At 43.2% G+C, this 18,716-nt stretch overlaps 1 protein-coding gene across 5 annotated transcripts in view; it reads left to right on the top strand.

The window, feature by feature from the left end:
* Positions 1-258: 258 nt before the first annotated feature.
* EMB2247 (protein EMBRYO DEFECTIVE 2247) overlaps positions 259-18,716 on the top strand; it is a 56,479-nt gene continuing 38,021 nt past the window's right edge. The window contains exons 1-8 of one of the 5 annotated variants that reach the window (XM_086490789.1): positions 259-495; positions 594-654; positions 727-853; positions 13,834-13,917; positions 14,273-14,367; positions 15,274-15,365; positions 16,797-16,850; positions 17,451-17,503. In XM_086490789.1, coding sequence (XP_086346915.1) covers positions 333-495; positions 594-654; positions 727-853; positions 13,834-13,917; positions 14,273-14,367; positions 15,274-15,365; positions 16,797-16,850; positions 17,451-17,503 — 729 coding nt within the window. In that variant the 5' untranslated portion in view covers positions 259-332. Of the gene's footprint in view, positions 496-590; positions 655-726; positions 854-13,833; positions 13,918-14,272; positions 14,368-15,273; positions 15,366-16,796; positions 16,851-17,450; positions 17,504-18,716 lie in introns of all 5 variants that reach the window. The other 4 variants (XM_086490785.1, XM_086490786.1, XM_086490788.1 and 1 more) reach the window with 4 other exon arrangements.

Raw genomic sequence — 18,716 nt, 5'->3', positions numbered from 1 at the left:
ATGGGCTGTGCCCATGTCCACGACTTGAAGCTCCTCAACCACCCATACCTTTGCATGCATGCAAAATCTTCTAATTTGAGAAAGCTCCACACCCTTTTGCTCGTAGCCCCTTTACCAGACCCATCTTGCCACATCATCACCCCAGACCCATCTTGTCACACCACCACCCCATAGCCCTTTCGTTGGAATGGGTGCACACCTAGTTCTTCTTCTCTCGTTAACCTTTCTCTTTGCCTTTTTTCTAACCGTACTAAATTGCAAAAATGAAATTTTGAGTGGGATTAATCTTTCACCACTGCTGGTGTCTGTGGGTGAGGGAGGGGACGAGAGTCATGGCCTCCCCTCCAGCTAATGTGTCCCTCAAACTCACAAGGCCCCTTGGTTTCACTTCTTCGTTTCCTTGGACCTTACGCTGTCGTCCAGGGCTTTTATTTTTGAGGTCGCCATCCAAGAGGAGTCTACATACGCGGAGTATGGCACCCGAACTCCACACAGGTAATTTCGTGACTTGCACGAGAGAGAGAGAGAGAGAGAGAGAGAGAGAGAGAGAGAGAGAGAGAGAGAGAATCAAACCTTAGCTCTTTGTTCAGCAGAGACTCGCAATGAACTGGCAAAGAGTTTTGATTTCTCATCAGAGGAGCGCATCTACAACTGGTTAGTCTCTAGTCTGCCTCTTTTTTGTGGCCCTTTTTAGCTTGCTACTCACTTTGAAGGACCTTGTTGCAGGTGGGAATCCCAGGGTTACTTTAAACCCTCATCAAAGAAAGACTGTGAGCCGTTTGTCATCGCAATGCCTCCAGCTAATGTTACTGGAGCTTTGCATATGGGCCATGCAATGTTTGTAACTCTTGAGGTAAGTTTATTTCCTCTATCTTCTTACAATTTCAGGTAACAATAGACCAAAGAGCAATCATGTGTTTTGTGCTTCATCTTGCACAGAGTGTATATAAGCAAGGGTCATTTATTGTGTTCGGCTCTTGGGGATCGACTTCATGCAGTTGGACAACCTGTTCACGAGAGACTAATGTTTCAACAACACTTTACGTAGATGCAAATCCATTAACTAACAAAGATCTTTTGTTCATGCAAGAACATCTCTAAAACATCTACAAGGGTGGACGGAGGGAAGAAACTTATCCCAATCACTTTCAAATTTGTGCCAGGCCTTTCCAAATTTTTTCCTTGGTTTATACTAGTGATTCGCCTTGATGCAGACTATTGATTTTGAGAGTTCTTTTGCTTTAGCTCCTCTTATTTGGGGCCGCTATCGTTTCCCAATGGTTAGAGCTGAGAATTGAGAGAATAATGAAAACTAGAGTGTCCTATACATTTGTTGCTCCAGGTTCCCCTTGCATGGCTAATTCCTCATGTGTGCTCACATGTGTTATGTTCCTTGGTTGTGAGTTGGCTAGTGTGCAAGGCCATAGTTTCCATTGTCCACATTTAAGGGGATGGGCCACCCCCTTAATAAAATAGGTGAGTTCAGGCTAAATTTAACCAAGATGATCAGTGACGCTCAAAGTGTAGTGAAATTTGGTGTCCCAACAAAAAGAACCCCCCCCCCAAAAAAAAAAAATAAAAAAAAAATGAACTCGTGGTAATGCCTCGCGCTTGCGTTGCGAGGGTTACATAGGGCATGAGGACTCCTATATTTTGCCACTCGAAGGGTGTGATGTGCTTTTGGGGATGCCTTGGCATGGTAAGAATGATGTAGTGGTCTAATTTAAAGACTAGTGAAGGGAAAGATGTGGTCATTGATGTTAAACCGAAGGGCAAGTTGTTATGTCTATTGTATCGGCTTGGCCATTTGCAAATTAATGTAATCAAGTCATTTTGCTTTCTTGATCTTTGCAAAATCTATGAGTGTATCTTAGGATTCAAGTTTGTTAGGGGTAAGTGTCAGAGCGTCGGAGTTTTCTTCCAACTCATGCCAATTATTTCTCAATGGGTTTACGTGGTGAGTTACCTCCAAGGCGGCCAGAGGATAACACCGTTGAATTGATTCCAAGGAGTATAGCTCCAAATTGACCACCTCATAGAGTGAGTAGAGCCTACTCTGTAAGGTAGACCACTTTACAGTGTGAGCAAAGCTCACTCATGATTTCTTCTTGTGAGTAGAGCTTAACAGGAAGAAATCATGAGCCAAGTCAACGATCTTCAAGAGAAGGGCTTGATGCAGGAGAGTCCTTTGCCTTTTTGTTCAGTAGTGCTACTTGTGCAAAAGAAAGATATGTATAGACTAAAGGGCTCTTAATAAGATTACATCAAGAACAGGTTTCCAATACCCAGGATTAGTGATATACTTGATAGATTACAAGGTTCTTGTTTTAGTCGATCTTAAAAGTCGTTGTCATGAGATTAGGATAGCTCTTGGAGATGTATACAAGATGATGTTTAGAAAATTCTTCGAATTATACGAGTTTTTGGTGATGCCTTTTGGCCTCACAAATGCTCTTGCAATGTTCAATAGGATGATGGACTTTCCCGAGCATAGACAACATGTGGTCACATTCTGTGATGCCATCATTGTTTTCTCCAAGACCAAAAAAGAGCATCAAGAAAATATGACATGAGTGTTCAAAGCGTTGTGGGTGTTACAGAGTCCAAACATCTCTCTCGATTCGTCTAGTCGGTCGGGGACAGGTGGTTGGGAGTGGGGGCTGTTTTGTGGCTGTGCCCTTCCAATGAGAGGTAGGTTTTTCATGTCGGGATATGTCTAGCTATGTTTAGCCTTGGGTTTTGGCTTGGTTCCATGGTCGTGAGGCTGCTACAGGCTGGGAGTAGTTTTCCTAGCCTTGCCAGTATTTTTCTTATTGCCCATAGGGCCTTTGGTGCTTTCTGTTCCTTATTTCCCTCCTCTCTGTCGTGGGGGCTGCCATGGATCTGGCCGACTTGCCTCTATGGTGGTATGTATGTAGGGGAGGGGGGTTCCCAGAGGCAGTGTGGTGCACAAGCCAGAGGTTGCAGGGCACCACTTGGGGGGCAGCCGCAAGGTGAGCATAGGGCAGTCAGTTGGCGTTTTTCAGCACCCTTCTTCTAGCATTTGGCAGCCCTTGGAGCAAGGCAACACCACCAACAGTTGACGGGCAACAGGGGATTAGCTTCACGCTTTTCCTTCTCAGGACAGATGCATGGAGGCGCTATGATCATGTAGATGCAGAGCACCTCCATCTTGGTGCAGGCATAGGGGAGGAGCAGATCCGTGTTCGTCAGCTGGAAGCCACACCATAGGGCAACCCTGATCCGGTTTCTTCTTCCTTCAGATCAGCCTCTTGCTAAGAGTGATCCCCGCGAGAGTCGCTCTTTCTCAAGAGGTTAGGGCAACCCATGCTGAGGCCATGTCAGTGGTCTCATGTTTAGGAGCAGTTGGCAGTGTCAGTATTAGTCGCAGTTGTGTGTACCTCGGGTCTTGTCCATAGGGCATGTCAGATCTATACGGGACCACCCTTGGTCACTTGTATGAGCAGCTTGTTATCAACATGGAGAACCTTTCCCAGAGAGATCTCTCTCTCTCTCTCTCATTCTTAGATGTCTTGTCTCTTTCTACCTCAATGATTTCTTTTCTCCACAGGTGTGCCTTGTTCATGTGTGTGGCATTGCAGTTGTTCTAGATTGGAGTCGAGGTGTCCACCGGATCATTAGCAAATTCTTGTCTTCATTGCATCTTCCGTTGCCACCTTTGACAGTGGGAATACATATTGGTGATCAATGGAAAGAAAGAGTAAGTTCTTTTTGCCAATAATACACTTCTTGGGACACATTGTTTGATCCTAGGGTGTTAGTATGGATCCAATGAAAGTTAGAGGCTATTTGCAGTTGGCTTACATTGCGGATTGTGCATGATTTGAGGAGCTTCTTGGGCTTGTGCTCCTACTATATGCGGTTAAGCAAGGAGCTTGCGGAGATTGCTTCGTCTTTTCATATACCTTGACTGAGAAAATGGTACTATTCACTTGGGAATCTCCACAGATTGTGGCATTTGAGCCGCTCAAGTAGAAGGTGACTATTGGGTCAGTATTGATTCTACCAGGCTTGCAGAAATCTTTTGAGGTTTACTGTGATGCTTGTGGAAGCGTTTGGGTGCGGTCTTAATGAGAGAGCCATGTAGTAGCTTATGAGTGTAATAGACTTGGACACTCCAAGCCAAAGATCTACAGCAACACACGGGAGAAAATTGCAAGTAAGTGAATAAACATGAATAGAGGGAGAGAGAGAGAGGAGGAGAGTGGATACAACACTGCGAAGTTTCAAGCCAAGATGCATTGGCCCCAAAGACAGGTGCCCCTTTTGGTATTTCTTTATTATTGTTTCACAAAAGTACGATGTCCGAGGGTCCTCTTTGGCAATGCTCCCAAGCTAATGTGCCAAGAGTGAGGACTTGGGACGCTTATGAACAATACAAGAGGCCCCCAAAAGCTGCGTCTCCCAAAAGCTACTACCAGAAAAGCTTTGCACCCAAAAGCCATTAGCCCTAATCTTTTCATGGATGTCTTGATCTACTAAATCTCGTCACTATCACATTCACATCACCCCTTAGGTGACTAGACAAAATGCTGCAGTCATTTTGTTGAAAACTTAAATTATACACATGAGAGAGCACAAGTAACATATTTATTATAGGAATTCCCATTTCAATGTACACCTGCAACAGACTTGGACACTCCAAGTCAAGATTCTACCACGACACAGCACAAATTCACTTCAAAACAGTTCACAATTGATTCGACACGACCCGACAGAGTTCCATGAGGTATTGGCCCCAAAGACTGGCGCCCCTTTTGGTATTTCTTTTTATATTAATCTTCGAGCAAAGTACAACTCCGGCGGGTGCTCGCTTTCAAACTCTACATCAAGATGCTCTGTAGAGGGAGCTCCCTTGGGTTCATTATAAAGGTTACAAGGGATGCTAAAAGCAAAGCCCCAAAAGCTTCAAAATCAAAAGCCTAAAATAAAGCAATTTTATCTCACAAGCTTTGCAAAATAAAGCAACTTGCGTAGAATTTTTCCCTTCAAGCTTTGCGTAAAAATTTCCCTGCTTTTTCTCATAGCAAAAAGCTGGAATTTCTGTACTGCCTGCCAACGCTTTTTGCGGCGTGATTTATGGGGGTCTGCACGGCAGTGCCACGTCAGCCTACAACGCGAAATCTGCCACGTCACCATTTCGGCCAGCTTTCCCGGGGCGGGTGTGTGTGTACAGGGCAGCCACGTCACCAACTGTATAGGGCAGCCATGTCACCAGTTTGTGACATACCTCCCTCTTGAAAGCATTGTAATCACCCTTGATTACACCTGCAAAACAGACAGAGGCCATAAACTGTCTTAGCAGACACTGACTGTTAGTGCCGACGCACTAGAAACACACATCTAGCACATGTACCAATCGACATTCACATCACACGACATCACAGGATATCACTTGACATCACAGGACATCACATGACAAATCACATTCAAAATTAATTCGGATCTCAGACCGTGATCAATCGACAACGTATTTAGCAATCGCATCTAGATCCACTCGGGACCTGATAGATGTCCGATTAACTAATCTCTATTGCAATCACGTCTATTGAGATCTTTCAGACCGAAATGCTGCAGTCATTTCGTCTATCAGTTCGTGCACTTAAACAAGTCGAGAACAAGTCAGTATCATATTATTGGGAATTCCAGTTCATATAGTCATTACAGGAGAATACTGTCATCTCACAGTATCCCTGAAACTCAAATAGACATCAGTGACTATAGTATCAAAAATCGAGGCAATTTGTTGACAAAGGAGCTGAGCGACTCCCCTCTTGTGCATACCCGCTGCACCAGATTCCGCCCAAGCTGAGTTCGGGGTTCCATTTAGAATAGACTATGCTAAACCAAATGCTTCAAAGTAAAGATTCACAACCTGAGGAGTATGTGCTAGGTCCTCCTCCTCCATTCACTTCGCATCCAATGCGGAGTAGGTCTTGAATTTAACCAAGAACCGTCTTATCGCTTTACCCTCTATCTTTCTATGTCAATATCTGTTCTGGAATGAGTATCTACTCGTTTTCCTCCACTTTGTGTTGCTCACCTGGCTCCCCATCATCGGGCACATCGCCTTCAAAAGGCTTCAAGAGACTCACATGAAAAACATTGTGAATTCTCCAAGTATCGGGCAGCTTCAGTCCAAAGGAGACATCATTTATCTTTTTGGAAAATCTGGAAAGGTCTATAGTATCTCATGCGAAGCTTGCCAAAAAGCCGCTCCTTTCCCTTTTTCTTTTTCAGGCGTGCCTTTTCAGAACGTAAGAGCACCCAATATCTCTCCTTCAATTTCAAATCGCGATGTTATCTTTCGTGCTAAGGAAGGGTGGAACCTTCGTAACAAATTCAATAATCTCAAATGGCACCTTCCCCATCAAAGAGTTAATCGTGTTTCTGTAGGTATATTCCACCAAAGGTAAAAACCTTTCCCATGTAGTCTTCGAATCCAACGAAGAAGACTTCAACAAATCCAGGACGACTGAATTTTTAATCTCAGATTGCTCATCTGTCTGCGGGTGGAAAGATGACGAGAACTACAAGCGCGTGCCAATGTTCTCCCAAATAGCCTTCCAAAACAAACTGGTGAATTTGGGGTCCTTGTCGGAGACAATTGTCTGAGGCATGCCATGTAATCTGAAGATCTGGGCCACAAACAGTCTCGCTAAGTTATCTGGCTTGACTGTTGTCACTGGAATGAAATGAGCTTGCTTGCTAAATCTGTCAATAATAGTCCAGATATCATCGTGACCACTCTGTGTTCTTGGGAGATCAAAAATGAAATCCATTGCAATACTTTCCTAGGAGCGGGTGGGTATGGGCAAAGGCTGTAACAATCCTTGTGCTTTATGCCTGTCAAACTTGACCTTCTGGCATACCAAGCAATTGCGTACAAAATCGTCCACGTCCTTCTTGAGTCTCGGCCAAAAGAAGTATCTCTCTACACCTTTTAAGGTGGTAGCAATGCCGCGGTGACCCGTAAAAGGTGGATAGTGGCATTGGTCATTGTCACCAACGGGAGCGCATAGCAATATAAAATATACTCGGATAAATAAAATTTATCACTTAATATTGAAGCCAAAGGATATAGAGAGAAATAGATAGAGAGAGAGATAAAGTGAGAAGATCGACACAGTACTGGGGACCGGAAGATGGACTCCCCCCCCCCCGTAATAGTATCTTTATTACTGTGTAGACGTCTATACAAGCACTTGAACCGAACGTATTACCACGTTCGTTCTAGAATAAGACTTGATGGTTCCCGGAAGCCTCAGCTTCCGATTCCTAGGGCAAAACCCTATTCCAAGGAACTTCCGTTCCTTATTCCAATTCCTCGAGAATCAAGGTTCTCGCCTCTGGATCTCACCTTTCAGACTCAGGGCATGGCATCCCTGCAACTCTTTTCCAACTCTCTTTCCAGAGTCCTCTTCCTGCAGAACAACTCTGCTTTCCCGGACACGAAGTCCTTACTTGGGAATCCCAACTTCCGGATCACAACTTGAGAGACTACCTCTCTCCAATCTGTGGATCTACTTCCCAAACTCGGGTACGAAACCCTTGGGCTGATCTGGCTCTAGTTCCTCAGAGCGCTTTTCTCCTGCAGAGGCTCATACCTTCCTCTGCTCCTACTCCCTCACTAAGAGGAAGTACACCTGCAAACAAATACTCAGAGATCATAACATGAAAACGTTACCTTCAAAGTCTCGATGCTCGAAACGCAACTCGTTTCTCGAAAAACAATTCCCCGGAAGAGATCTCTACATAGAAAATCCTCTCTTCCAATCTTACACACAGAAGAGGTGTGTTCTCGGGTTCCTTCTCGTAGATCAGCCCCGTCTACGACGTTTATGGGCTGAAAACAGAGAAAACCAGCAACTTCTCGCGATGGAAACACGCTCCGTAGGCACTTCTTCGCGAGGGAACTCGCGCACTGGGTCTTGGCGACATCTGGTACACTTGGGGCAGCCATGGGCATCACCGGCAACGTCTTCTTTACGGCTGAAATCTGCAGTAGCATCTCCTCCTTGCAAAGATTGGTCTTCCTCTGTGAGTAAGGGCATGTGATGCTTTTATAGCTCCTAGCCACGGGCACGAATAGCTGCTTGCGTAGAGATTGCGGCCTTTTAAATTTTTTTTTTTAATAAATAATTTTTTTTTTCGTTGCTCTGCCAGAAAAAGAGAGAGAGAAAACGTTGGCTGATCTGTTGCCTTATTTATCAGATGGCTGCCCACTTATTAAGTGGGCGGTCGGTCACCTTTAAAAATAGTCTGAATTTGTCCAAAAACTCAATAAAACCTTATAAGTTAAAAACAATGCTTTCACAGCACTTCCCAGGCGTCCCTGGATGCAATCACATGCACAGTTGCAATGCAGACATAGACTTCCTCGCGAGAAAGCATCCGCTTTCCCGAAAAGCAATCCCTCTTTCTCAGAAAGCATCTGTTTTTCCTCAAAGTTTCCTCTAAACCCATCTTCATTCAAGTGCTTGCTTTCCCTTGTGCACAATTCTAACACAGTTCGGAATTTCCTCCCGACTATGGATATTCCCTTTTCGATGCACCCGTCACCCACCTTGTGACGCATCAGGAATACCCATCACCTAGTCCTTTCCTACCGAACATATGGTACAATCTCCTTCACGATGCTCTATGTCACCCATCCTATGACGCATCAGAGATGTCCGTTCCCGGATGGTCGGATACCTCTTTCCGATGCTCCCTGTCACCCATCCGATGTGATGCATCAGAAGTACCCGTTCCTGCTGGCCTTACAGATATTCCCGTTCTCAGTGTTCTCGTCATTACTTTAAATGACGCACTAGGAATACTCTGTACTCGGATGTCTCCAGTGAGAAAAGCCCTCTCACTTAAAATTCCAATAATTCATTTAGAATTATTTTTCCTTGGTGTTCCAAGCGAGAAAACCCTCTCACTTATAAATCCAGTAATTCATTTAGAATTATTTTTCTGTAAGATAAAGCCAATTTAGCAACAGTCATAACCTTTTCCCTCAAAGGTTGTGTAACGCACAACATGGTTTTCTTCATCAAGTAGCCATCCCGAATGAAATATCCCGCTACTACCTCCCCATTCCGTATCTGAGTGAAAATATGTGCAAAATCTCGTGACAAACAGTAGTGTAAACTTCGATGGTCTGTGAAGACATCAAAATCCGCTCTGAGCAGGTAATGTCGCCACTGAGTAAGAGCATGGATAACCGCCAAAAGCTCTTTCTTATAAATCTGTGCTGTCAATTCCGGCCTTGAAAACAATTGGCTTTCGTAGGCAATGACATGGCCTTCTTGCATTAAGACCGCACCCAGACTACGACCACAAGCATCACAATATACTTCAAATGACTTTTGCAAGTCGGACAAAGTCAAAACTGGTCCTGTAGTCAATTTCTCTTTCAATGTCTAAAAGGCAGTCACCTCTGTGGATCCCCACGAGAGAAGGACTCCTTTGTGTGTCAACATATGCAAAGGGAAAGCACCTCTGCAAACTTTCTAATGAACCGCCTGTAGTACGAACACAAGCCCAAGAAGCTTCTAACTTCATGGACATTCTTTTAATCGGGCCAATTACTGATAGTCTCTATCTTGGCCGGGTCCATCTGCACTCCTGCTGCCGAGACAATGTGTCCCAAAAAGTGTATCTCAGATAGGAAAAATTCACTTTTCTTCGCATTATACTGTTGGATGAAAGTGAGGGCCTTATGAGTATCTCGGAAGCCCGAAAAAATGTCAAACTTTAGGGCTTGTCCACCCTCCTTGAAATCTTTGGTCTTCTTGCCCTTATCCTCGAGAAAGTCATAGTGGTTGGCTCTGTAAAAATGCTTCCTCTTAAAGTAAATTCTTTGACTTTCGTGCATTTGCAAAAGTAGACTTGTGACCCAAGTATCCAGGGTAGTCTACTGCTCGACTGTGTCTCCTCAGTTGCTTCTTGAATAGTCGGCTGACTCGTCTTTCTACTGCTTCATCAAATTCTTCCTCCGAATATACCCGCAAAATATGTGTGTTCTTCAAAGCTTGGTTCAAAGGTGAATTGATGGCCGTACGCCATCGAGAATGCATTTGGTGGATCTGGTGCTTGCTCAAAAATTTCACATACTGAGGATCGTTTGAGCACTGGAGCATTTGCCGAGCACATGCATCAACCTGTTGTTGACGTTGCATCTCCATTTGTTCATATTCCGTGGGCGGAGGGGGTCCGTACTCCTCTTTCGTGTCGACAGAAGGTGGTCATCGTCCATTCGAGTCTTTCGTATTTCCACCCGAACCTGAGTTGTCAGGTGTATTAGTTTGATCCTTGCGGGATCCGTCAATTGAATCCATGTGTGTTGCGGTAGAAGGGATCGGATTCTCTATAGAAGGAAAATCAACTGCGCTTTGATACCACTGTAAGAGACTTGGACACCGCAAGTCGGGAATTTGGCGCACGTGAGAGAAGCTGAAAACCACTTAATAAACTTAATCACAAGAGAGAGAGAGACGACACGGCCCGACGTAGTTCCGTGCCTAGAGGTATTGGCCCCAAAGTCTGACGCCCCTTTCGATATTTCATTTAATCTGTCAGTTTCCACTGGGGTTCGTTTGGGTGGACATGCCACGTCATCACTTTGTGACACCTATGCTAAACTAGGACTGACCGAGAACTCTAGCAAAAGCTTGTCCCCATGGCTTAACTGTTGTGCGCACGTGACATGGTCGGTGCTCCATAAGTTGGTAGGGCTAGGTTTAATAGAAACCCTAACTCTCTTTTGTTTTAGGCCCCTCAGCCACACTTTCTGGGTTCAATTCCCTTGTCCTCTCGACCGTTTCCTGCACGTTTGGTCATGCCACGTCATCACTTTGTGACAGCTTATAGGACATACATAGAAGGTGTCCCCCGTCTCGAAACATTCAAAGCATTTGCCTTCTTGTTGTAGAGTTTCTCGTTGGCGAAGTGTCAAACGAGGTCTTGTGGGTTGAATCGAATTGTCACGAGAATCTCTAGAATTTGTGCGTTGTTGTTGAGAATTTCGAGTGTTTGTCGGTTGATCTTTCGTAACAAAATCCAATCTTCCTTTCATAAGCTTGTAGCCGACCGTAGCATGGTCCATAAGCTCTGACATAGTAGAAACTTGTTTAAACAAACAATATTCTTGTAGAGGTGATGGCAGTCTAATGGTATAGCGTTTGCGCTGTCCTTCCAAGGTTATTAGCTTGAAGAAAGACATCAGAAGATAAACATCGAAGGTTTGGTTGTAGTCTTCCATGGTTTCCGTGGCAAGCATTTTCAGGTTACCCCATTATGCTAGATGCTGCGCTTCAAATGGCGATGTCATGTGGCTGCGGTCAAAAATATTCTTGAAAGTTTGTGAAGTCCTTGGAGCATGCGGCTTGGTAGCTATAGTACTCCACCATTGCATAGCATTATCTTTGAGAAAACCGGCGGCTCGAGAGATCTTTGATTCTTCAGTATAGTTTCCCTAGAGCATAGATGTTGTTAAACTGCTCTCATGCTTGGAAAGGCAAAAAATTTTACTATGTCCTTTGGCTGATGCGGTGCAAATCCAGTATAATAGGGGTAGGTATATAGGCTCCAACTGTTATACCCAGATGGTGGTGGCAACGACGGTGGTAGAGCGAGTTGGAGTGGGTAGAAATCAGGTGTTTGCACCATGTTTCTGAAAACTCCCTCGATCGGAACAAAAGACTGAGGGGTTGTTGAGAGGAAGCCCTGGTTGGAGGAGGAGGAACAATCTAAGGTGACAAAGGCGGCAACATGTAGTTCAGAAACAGCTAAAAGCTCTGCAAGTTCGGAAGGTTCCACTGGGAGGATGCCTCAAGAGTATGTTCGAGAGTTCATCAAAGAGGACGAGAGTTCATCGAAGAGGAACTGAGAGTTCCTCTTCGTGAGAGTTCCTCTTCGTGAGAGTTCATTGAAGAGGAACTGTAGGTACTTTGTAGAATCCAGAAGCGCCGTCTTGCTCTGTCTGTTCTTGGAGGGACCTGTTTGCTTTCAAAAAAACAGAAGCCTGAAGTCTCTGCGTCCGGACACTGGAGGCCCATCCCGACGGCGTCTGGCTAGATCCCCTCTCCTAAGAGTGGGACATAATATACTTCCCCCCTTAAGAACCATTGATGTCCTCATCAATGAAGTGGGGATACTCAGCTTTCAAAGCTCTAACTGGTTCCCAAGTAGCAAACCTTTCAGATTGGCCCTTCCATTTAATTAAGTACTTGTCATAAGCCTTTTGGCGCGAATGACGGGTATGATGATCTAAAATTGCCTGTGGTTCTCCAGGAATATACTCAGTTTGCATATCTTGCCATACATTTTCCTCGATGGGCACAACAACGTCGGCTTCGCCCAATTTTACTCTAAGGTGGTTGACATGAAACACTGGATGTACACTAACATCCGAAGGAAGAGCCAGTTTATAGGCAACTTGGCCAATCTTCTTTGTGATCAAGAATGGACCACAATATCTAGCTGAAAGCTTATAATGCTTTCCCGTTCGCAGTCTTGGAATCCTTGGGTATCTTTAGATAGACCCATTGTCCCACATCAAGAGTCCTTGGAGATCTCTTTTGATTAGCATAAGTAGTGACTCAATCACGAGCCGTTCTTATACTATCCTTAGCCAGTTCGAGCCAGGAAATCACGAGCTTGGCATTCCTTGACTTTTTCTAAGCCAATAGCAATTGGGGATTTAGGCTCAAATCCATACATCAACATGAATAGGCTAAATCCAGTAGCAGAATGCTTGCTACTATTATAGGCAAACTCTAACTGTGGAAGATACCTTTCCCAATCAGATTGCGTATGAGAGACATAGGCTCTCAACATGTCCTCTAACGTCTGATTCATTCTCTTAGTTTGTCCGTTGGACTCAGGATGGTCAGAAGACGACATACTCAGCTTCGTTTGAAGATGAGCAAACACATCTCGCCAAAATTGGCCAGTGAACTTAGTATCTCGATCATTGACGATATCCTCTGGCAGACCATACAGCTTATAAAGCTGATCAACAAATAAAACTGCCAACTCATGGCTGTCGACTTCGTTGGTATAAACTTCGCCTTTTTTGTGAGTCTATCGACCACAACCCAAATGGCGTCATTGCCCCGTCTAGTATTTGGCAAACCAACGATGAAGTCCATGGAAATACTCTGCCACTTTGCATCTGGAATTTCCAATGGATGTAGCAGGCCAGCTTTCCTAAGGCGCTCTGCCTTATTGACTGCACTCTTAGCCATGCGGGCTAACCACTGGCACTTTGCCAGTGGGGGTCGATAACTGCAAATGAGGCCTTGGCCTCCCTTTTAATGATAATGGCCGACCACACTGGCTGGGTTCACACTACGTCCGCCGGGACACTGGACACCCATCCCGACGGCGTCTGGGCTAGATCCTCTCTCCTAAGAGTGAGACATAACATTTGTGCAGTCAGCCACATCATCACTTTGCTGTGTGTGTGTCCGGGTTGCAATGCCACGTCATCAATTTGTGACAGTTAGTTAGTATATAGGTCTTGTGGAGGCTCAACCTAGTTTTATACCCTCTCAATTATTTCACACATAGGTCGTGGGCTTAAAAGTCATCACCATTATGTGACCTTTAATCCATGAAAGTCGTGGCCTCTTTGCAATAGGTTGATGCTTCTTTGTCTGAAATTATGGATTGGAACGTCACATCTCTTAACTTTTCCAGTTTGAATGTAATTTCTTATTTGGTTGGTAATTCCATCAGGCTCTTAGGTTTGGGCTGTCTGCTCTGTAATTAAGGTGGTTGTCATGATTTAAAAAAAAATCTGAATTTATCTTTTTGAAGGACGTAATGATTCGTCATTGGCGAATGAGAGGGAAGGCTGCCTTGTGGATTCCTGGCACAGACCATGCAGGCATTGCTACACAGGTACGATATCTTGTTGCAGTATCAAAGGTTAAGCCAAGGTATTATAACAAAAGTGCATTATCATATATATACCATGTTTGCGTGGATCAAGTTTTCTATCACTATCACTTCAACATTTCTTGGTTGTAATTTTCACTAGAAGTTCTTAATATCTAAAGGAGCAAACCTATCTCTTTTTACTTTTGAGCATTATTTGATGTTGTTACCATGTGCTTGTTTTAACCTATTTCCTCCATCCTTTGGGTCCATCAAGCATTATGGTAAGGAGCATTGCTCAAGTACAAGCACCCTTTTGAATGATCATGTTTTTAATGTGCTCAAGCTTTCTTTTAATTGGGTTTTATTCCTGTTGCAGCTTGTTGTGGAGAAAATGCTTTTATCTCAAGGCGTCAAAAGGTCAGAGTTGGGCCGGGAACAGTTTGTTGCAAGAGTCTGGGAGTGGAAGAAAAAGTAAGCTTATTGCTTTTTAAGCGAAGCATCCCTTTGTTTTTGATGCACTCGTCATTTGTCATGTTTTCCAAGTATTAATATTTCTGGAATAAAATGACACACAGATTACCAATTGGGTCATGCGGTATTTTTATTTCCTTGTAATAGCACCAAGGGAGTCAAGAATTTGTGATCAGTGAATATTGTATAATTTATGGCACATTCATTTTTCATAGAACTCTCTTTGTTGTCTCTCATCCTTTCAGAGAATACTTTCGCTTAACATGTCAAGGACTAGCATTTATCATGGCTGAGTCTGGCTTACCTTTGATGGTGATAGAGATTCAATTCGTTGGTTCTGTTTTGACTAGGAAGTAACTCTGTACAAACCTGCACCTACTCTTAGGCTCTGATACATGACTAGAGATGTCATTAACGCTGTCCAAGCTATGTGTGATGAAGATGATCTCTCACTTCTTGTTTGGACATGCAGTGAAGTTAAGGTTGTATGCTGTCAAATTTTCAAGATTTTGACTTTGGTTGTTTATTACTTCTATCATCTCAGTCTATAGCTTGTATTATTTGGTGTGGATGTCTTTAAAGTTGAGTTTTCTGACGAAGGCTCATTCAAGTAAGCTGCTCTTTTTTAATTTACTCATCTGTTTTGTTGAAGTTATTCTAAGTATCTGGTGTTTCGTTTCTGTTTTTGAGACGAATAAAATAGTAGTAAATTTGTCTTTCCCTGATCTTTTAATCGGTTTTCTGTGTCTTGAAAGTGTGTTTTATGCAAATGTTTCAACCCCTTGATTGTATGTTCAGATTTTTTGACCTTGTGAAGGTACAGTAGTGATATGGAAATATGGATTTGCTAGTGTGAGGTCTAATTTTGTTGATGGATATTGAGTGTAAGCTAGCTGTGTCTTGCAGGTTTGGGGGGACCATAACAAATCAACTACGAAGGCTTGGTGCCTCATGTGATTGGACTAGAGAGCGTTTCACACTAGATAGACAGCTAAGTGGTATTGTTGCTGACACTTCTGCCATCGTTTCAGATGTTTGTGACAACTATGTAATTATAGAGTTTATAGGTTCTTAAGTTTATGTCTGTTTGAAATGCACGATTTTGGATGAGTTTTGTGTGCTATTGATTTTTTTGTCTCAATGCCTTTCATCCTTACTCATCTTTACATAATTTTACACCATATGAAGAAGGACAAGGGTCACTAGCCATCATGAAAGGTTCTCTACTTGCTAATTTTAGCTGTAACTGTCTGATTTCCTTCCAAGGGCCGCAAACCCCCTTGTGTTGAGTTCAATCACTTTGGGCAACAACATACCCTTTTGAGACATCTTCTTGCTAGGAAACCTTAAGTTGCCACTGATTTTTTGCAGCAAATTAGATTTTCACCACAAACCTTTGCCTCAATGCGCACTCACTTTGCTAGCACTCCTTAGTGATAGGGCATGAATAATCCTTCCTGCCATGGCTGAAAATAGCTATGTTGCATAGAGTTTCCTTGCCACAACAAAAATTCCTACAGCCAGCCAGAAATAACTAGCGTGCTCTTCTTGGTGTATAGAGTCAAAAACACTCTTAGAATTCTCAACTGTAGACTGTCGATTTTACTTCTTGCCCATATGATGAATTATTGAACACCATTAACGTATGTAACTTGTGGAGTTCCAAAATCAAGCATCACCCCACATTCTTCTTGCCATCCACATGTACAGCGTGAAAATGGAACATAGAGAAAAAGATGGCCCATGGCTTGTGATATTCAAAGAACTTAAATTGAGTCAAGGTGTCTCTAATTGATTAGTGATTTGTTCAAACAATAAAATCAGAACATAGAAGACAATGCTTCCACAATTGCAAGCATGGATGACTTTTTTGGCTTGCTGCAAGGAGCCAACTGATCATGTGGAGGGTGGAGAAAAGTATGATCAGCCCAAGGTTGTACCGTCGTACCTACGGACGCCATCTGTATGGTAGCAATTGATTTGCTTTTTATAAGCAATCTCACTGTATACACTTTTTATGATAGCGAATCTCTATTTCTACTGCCGCATTAGGATTTGGACCAATCCTAAACAAGTAAAAAACATGCTACACGGATGTACAAGTGGGCATAAGAGGAGTACTTTTTCCATTGTGTAGTCATGGCAGTTCAAGAGGGGCTGTTCTCAGCACCCTGGATAGCAACAGCCAAGAGATTGGTTCTCTAAATGGCCAAGCACATGGACTGCATAACCCTTTGATATTTCCCGTTTGGTTTACATAGAATTTTGTTCTTTTTGTGCACTACAATTCTTAAGATTGTGAATAGCCTGAGATGTGATGGTAACATGCCAATGCATGGCCATTGAAGATCACATTTTTTCTTTGTACATCAAAGCCATGCCTATGTGATTTTTAACCATTCCTTTTGTTTTTTTACTTGGTTGTGCAGATGCAGTAGTGGAAGCTTTTTTGCATCTCCACAGAAAGGGGCTTATTTACAGAGGTCATTTGGTCTGCTCTAAGTTAGATTATTAGTGAAACATGATTTTCTTGGTCTTCTTTGTCTTGCTTCGAAAATTGATTTTCTTATCCTAAACTTTCCCCAGGTATAAATCAACCCTAAAATAAAACTTCCATTATATTTTGGCTGGCTTGTTGCTTCAAGGGAATTGGTTTTAAGCAAATTAGAGTTTACAGCCTGCGTTTATTATTCCAATAGAAACTCTTTACTTGATACTTGATATGTCTTGGATAAGGCCAGCAAATGACATCGGCATTCATTGTTTCTAATATACGGTCCAAAATTTTCCACTTTCCTAAGCTTATTTCTTTATCTTTATGTACCTCCGACAATGTTAAGAAATGAGGATGACGTTCTTTGCCTTATCACTATGCCGGCAAAATTTCTGTAAATAAGTGCAAATCGCAGAGCCTCAGCAGAAGTGCTAGGAGATAATTTAAATTTTCATCAAATTAATCGTAAGCCTTGTATGGTGAACTGATCCATTCACTTGGATTGGTTATGAATGGTGACCGTGTGTTATTCTCGTTTAAGAGCTGGTGGTATTCAGACTGTCTTGGCTTAACAGTACTGGTAATGCAGGAAGTTACATGGTTAACTGGTCACCAAGTTTACAGACAGCTGTCTCAGATCTGGTGAGCTCTGATTTTTTAATGTTCGCGAGCTAGCCTTTTATAATCCTCAAGCTTGTTACTGGTTGTACTGTTGAAAAGTATGTGAGGCAAATTAATTCTATGCGTTTTCTTAGAACACTTGTAAGTGTGCTCAGTATAAGCTGCAATTAGGTTTGTGTTCAAGAAACTTGTAAGTGTGATCTGTATGAGCTGCAGTTAGGTTTGAATGATGAATCTTTGTGTGCACAGTGGATAAATTTGAGTTTATGGCATCAAGCTTTAGTTGTTCTTATCATCTCATAAACTTTGAGCTAATTGAGTTGGATTCAGTTGCATGCTCAGTTTTTGTCACCTCCTTTTTATGTGTCCCGAAAGCATCTTTCACATTGTTTAAAGAAGTCAGTTCCTTTTTGAAGAAGGCTGATGGCTTTTTTCGTTTTGAGTGTAGGAGACATTTCATTTACTGAGCTGCGAGATTATCAATGCCATATTTTGTAGACATGTTGTGAGCGGGATGGAAACACACAAAACGCCTCTATAATGACCCGACACACACTCTTGGAAGGATACACACACACTATGGGGCACCACTCGGCTTACACAACCCACCTGGCCAAGTCAGGGAACACACCTATGGAGTGAGAGGAGAGAGACTATCCGTTTGCCCACTCCACAAACAGAGATACACACACACACACACACTCAAAAAACTCAGCTCAAAAGAGGAGAATTTTTGATGTTTAGATACAATTGAGCTTGGGCCAACACCAATGAGGCAAATAGCTCACACAGTATGGGTAAAATAAGCCAGATACAATCACAAACTAGAGCAGAAGCTTCGCTCATAGGAGAAACTTACACAGCCAAAACAACAAAAAAACAATGAGGAATTTGGCAAAATGGACAGCGCCATTGCGTCCGGAACGGCCCAAAACCCCGGTCTACAATGTCAAAGTGCTCATATCCGACCTCGGATGAGCAGTTTACGGCCAAAACAGGCTCCAAAATGAGCAAAAACACACCTACGGCTGTTCCTCCTCTTCTCTCCACTCTTTTTCTGGTCCTCTCTCAGTTTTTTCATTTCCCACACTTAACTTTATTACTTGGGCACTCTTGGCCTTTTAGATGACCTCAAACGGACCCCGAACAGGCCAAAAACTGGCCTCGCAGTGCATAGTTGTCACCTTTTTGCATCATCCGCACACCTAGCACTCAACTTTTTCCAATAATGCAT

This window comes from Adiantum capillus-veneris, chromosome 19 (assembly GCF_014529385.1).
Source record: "Adiantum capillus-veneris isolate H3 chromosome 19, ASM1452938v2, whole genome shotgun sequence".
Taxonomy (NCBI): Eukaryota; Viridiplantae; Streptophyta; class Polypodiopsida; order Polypodiales; family Pteridaceae; genus Adiantum; species Adiantum capillus-veneris.
The sequence above is the reverse complement of the archived record's forward strand: the minus strand, read 5'-3'. Positions and strand labels throughout refer to the sequence as shown.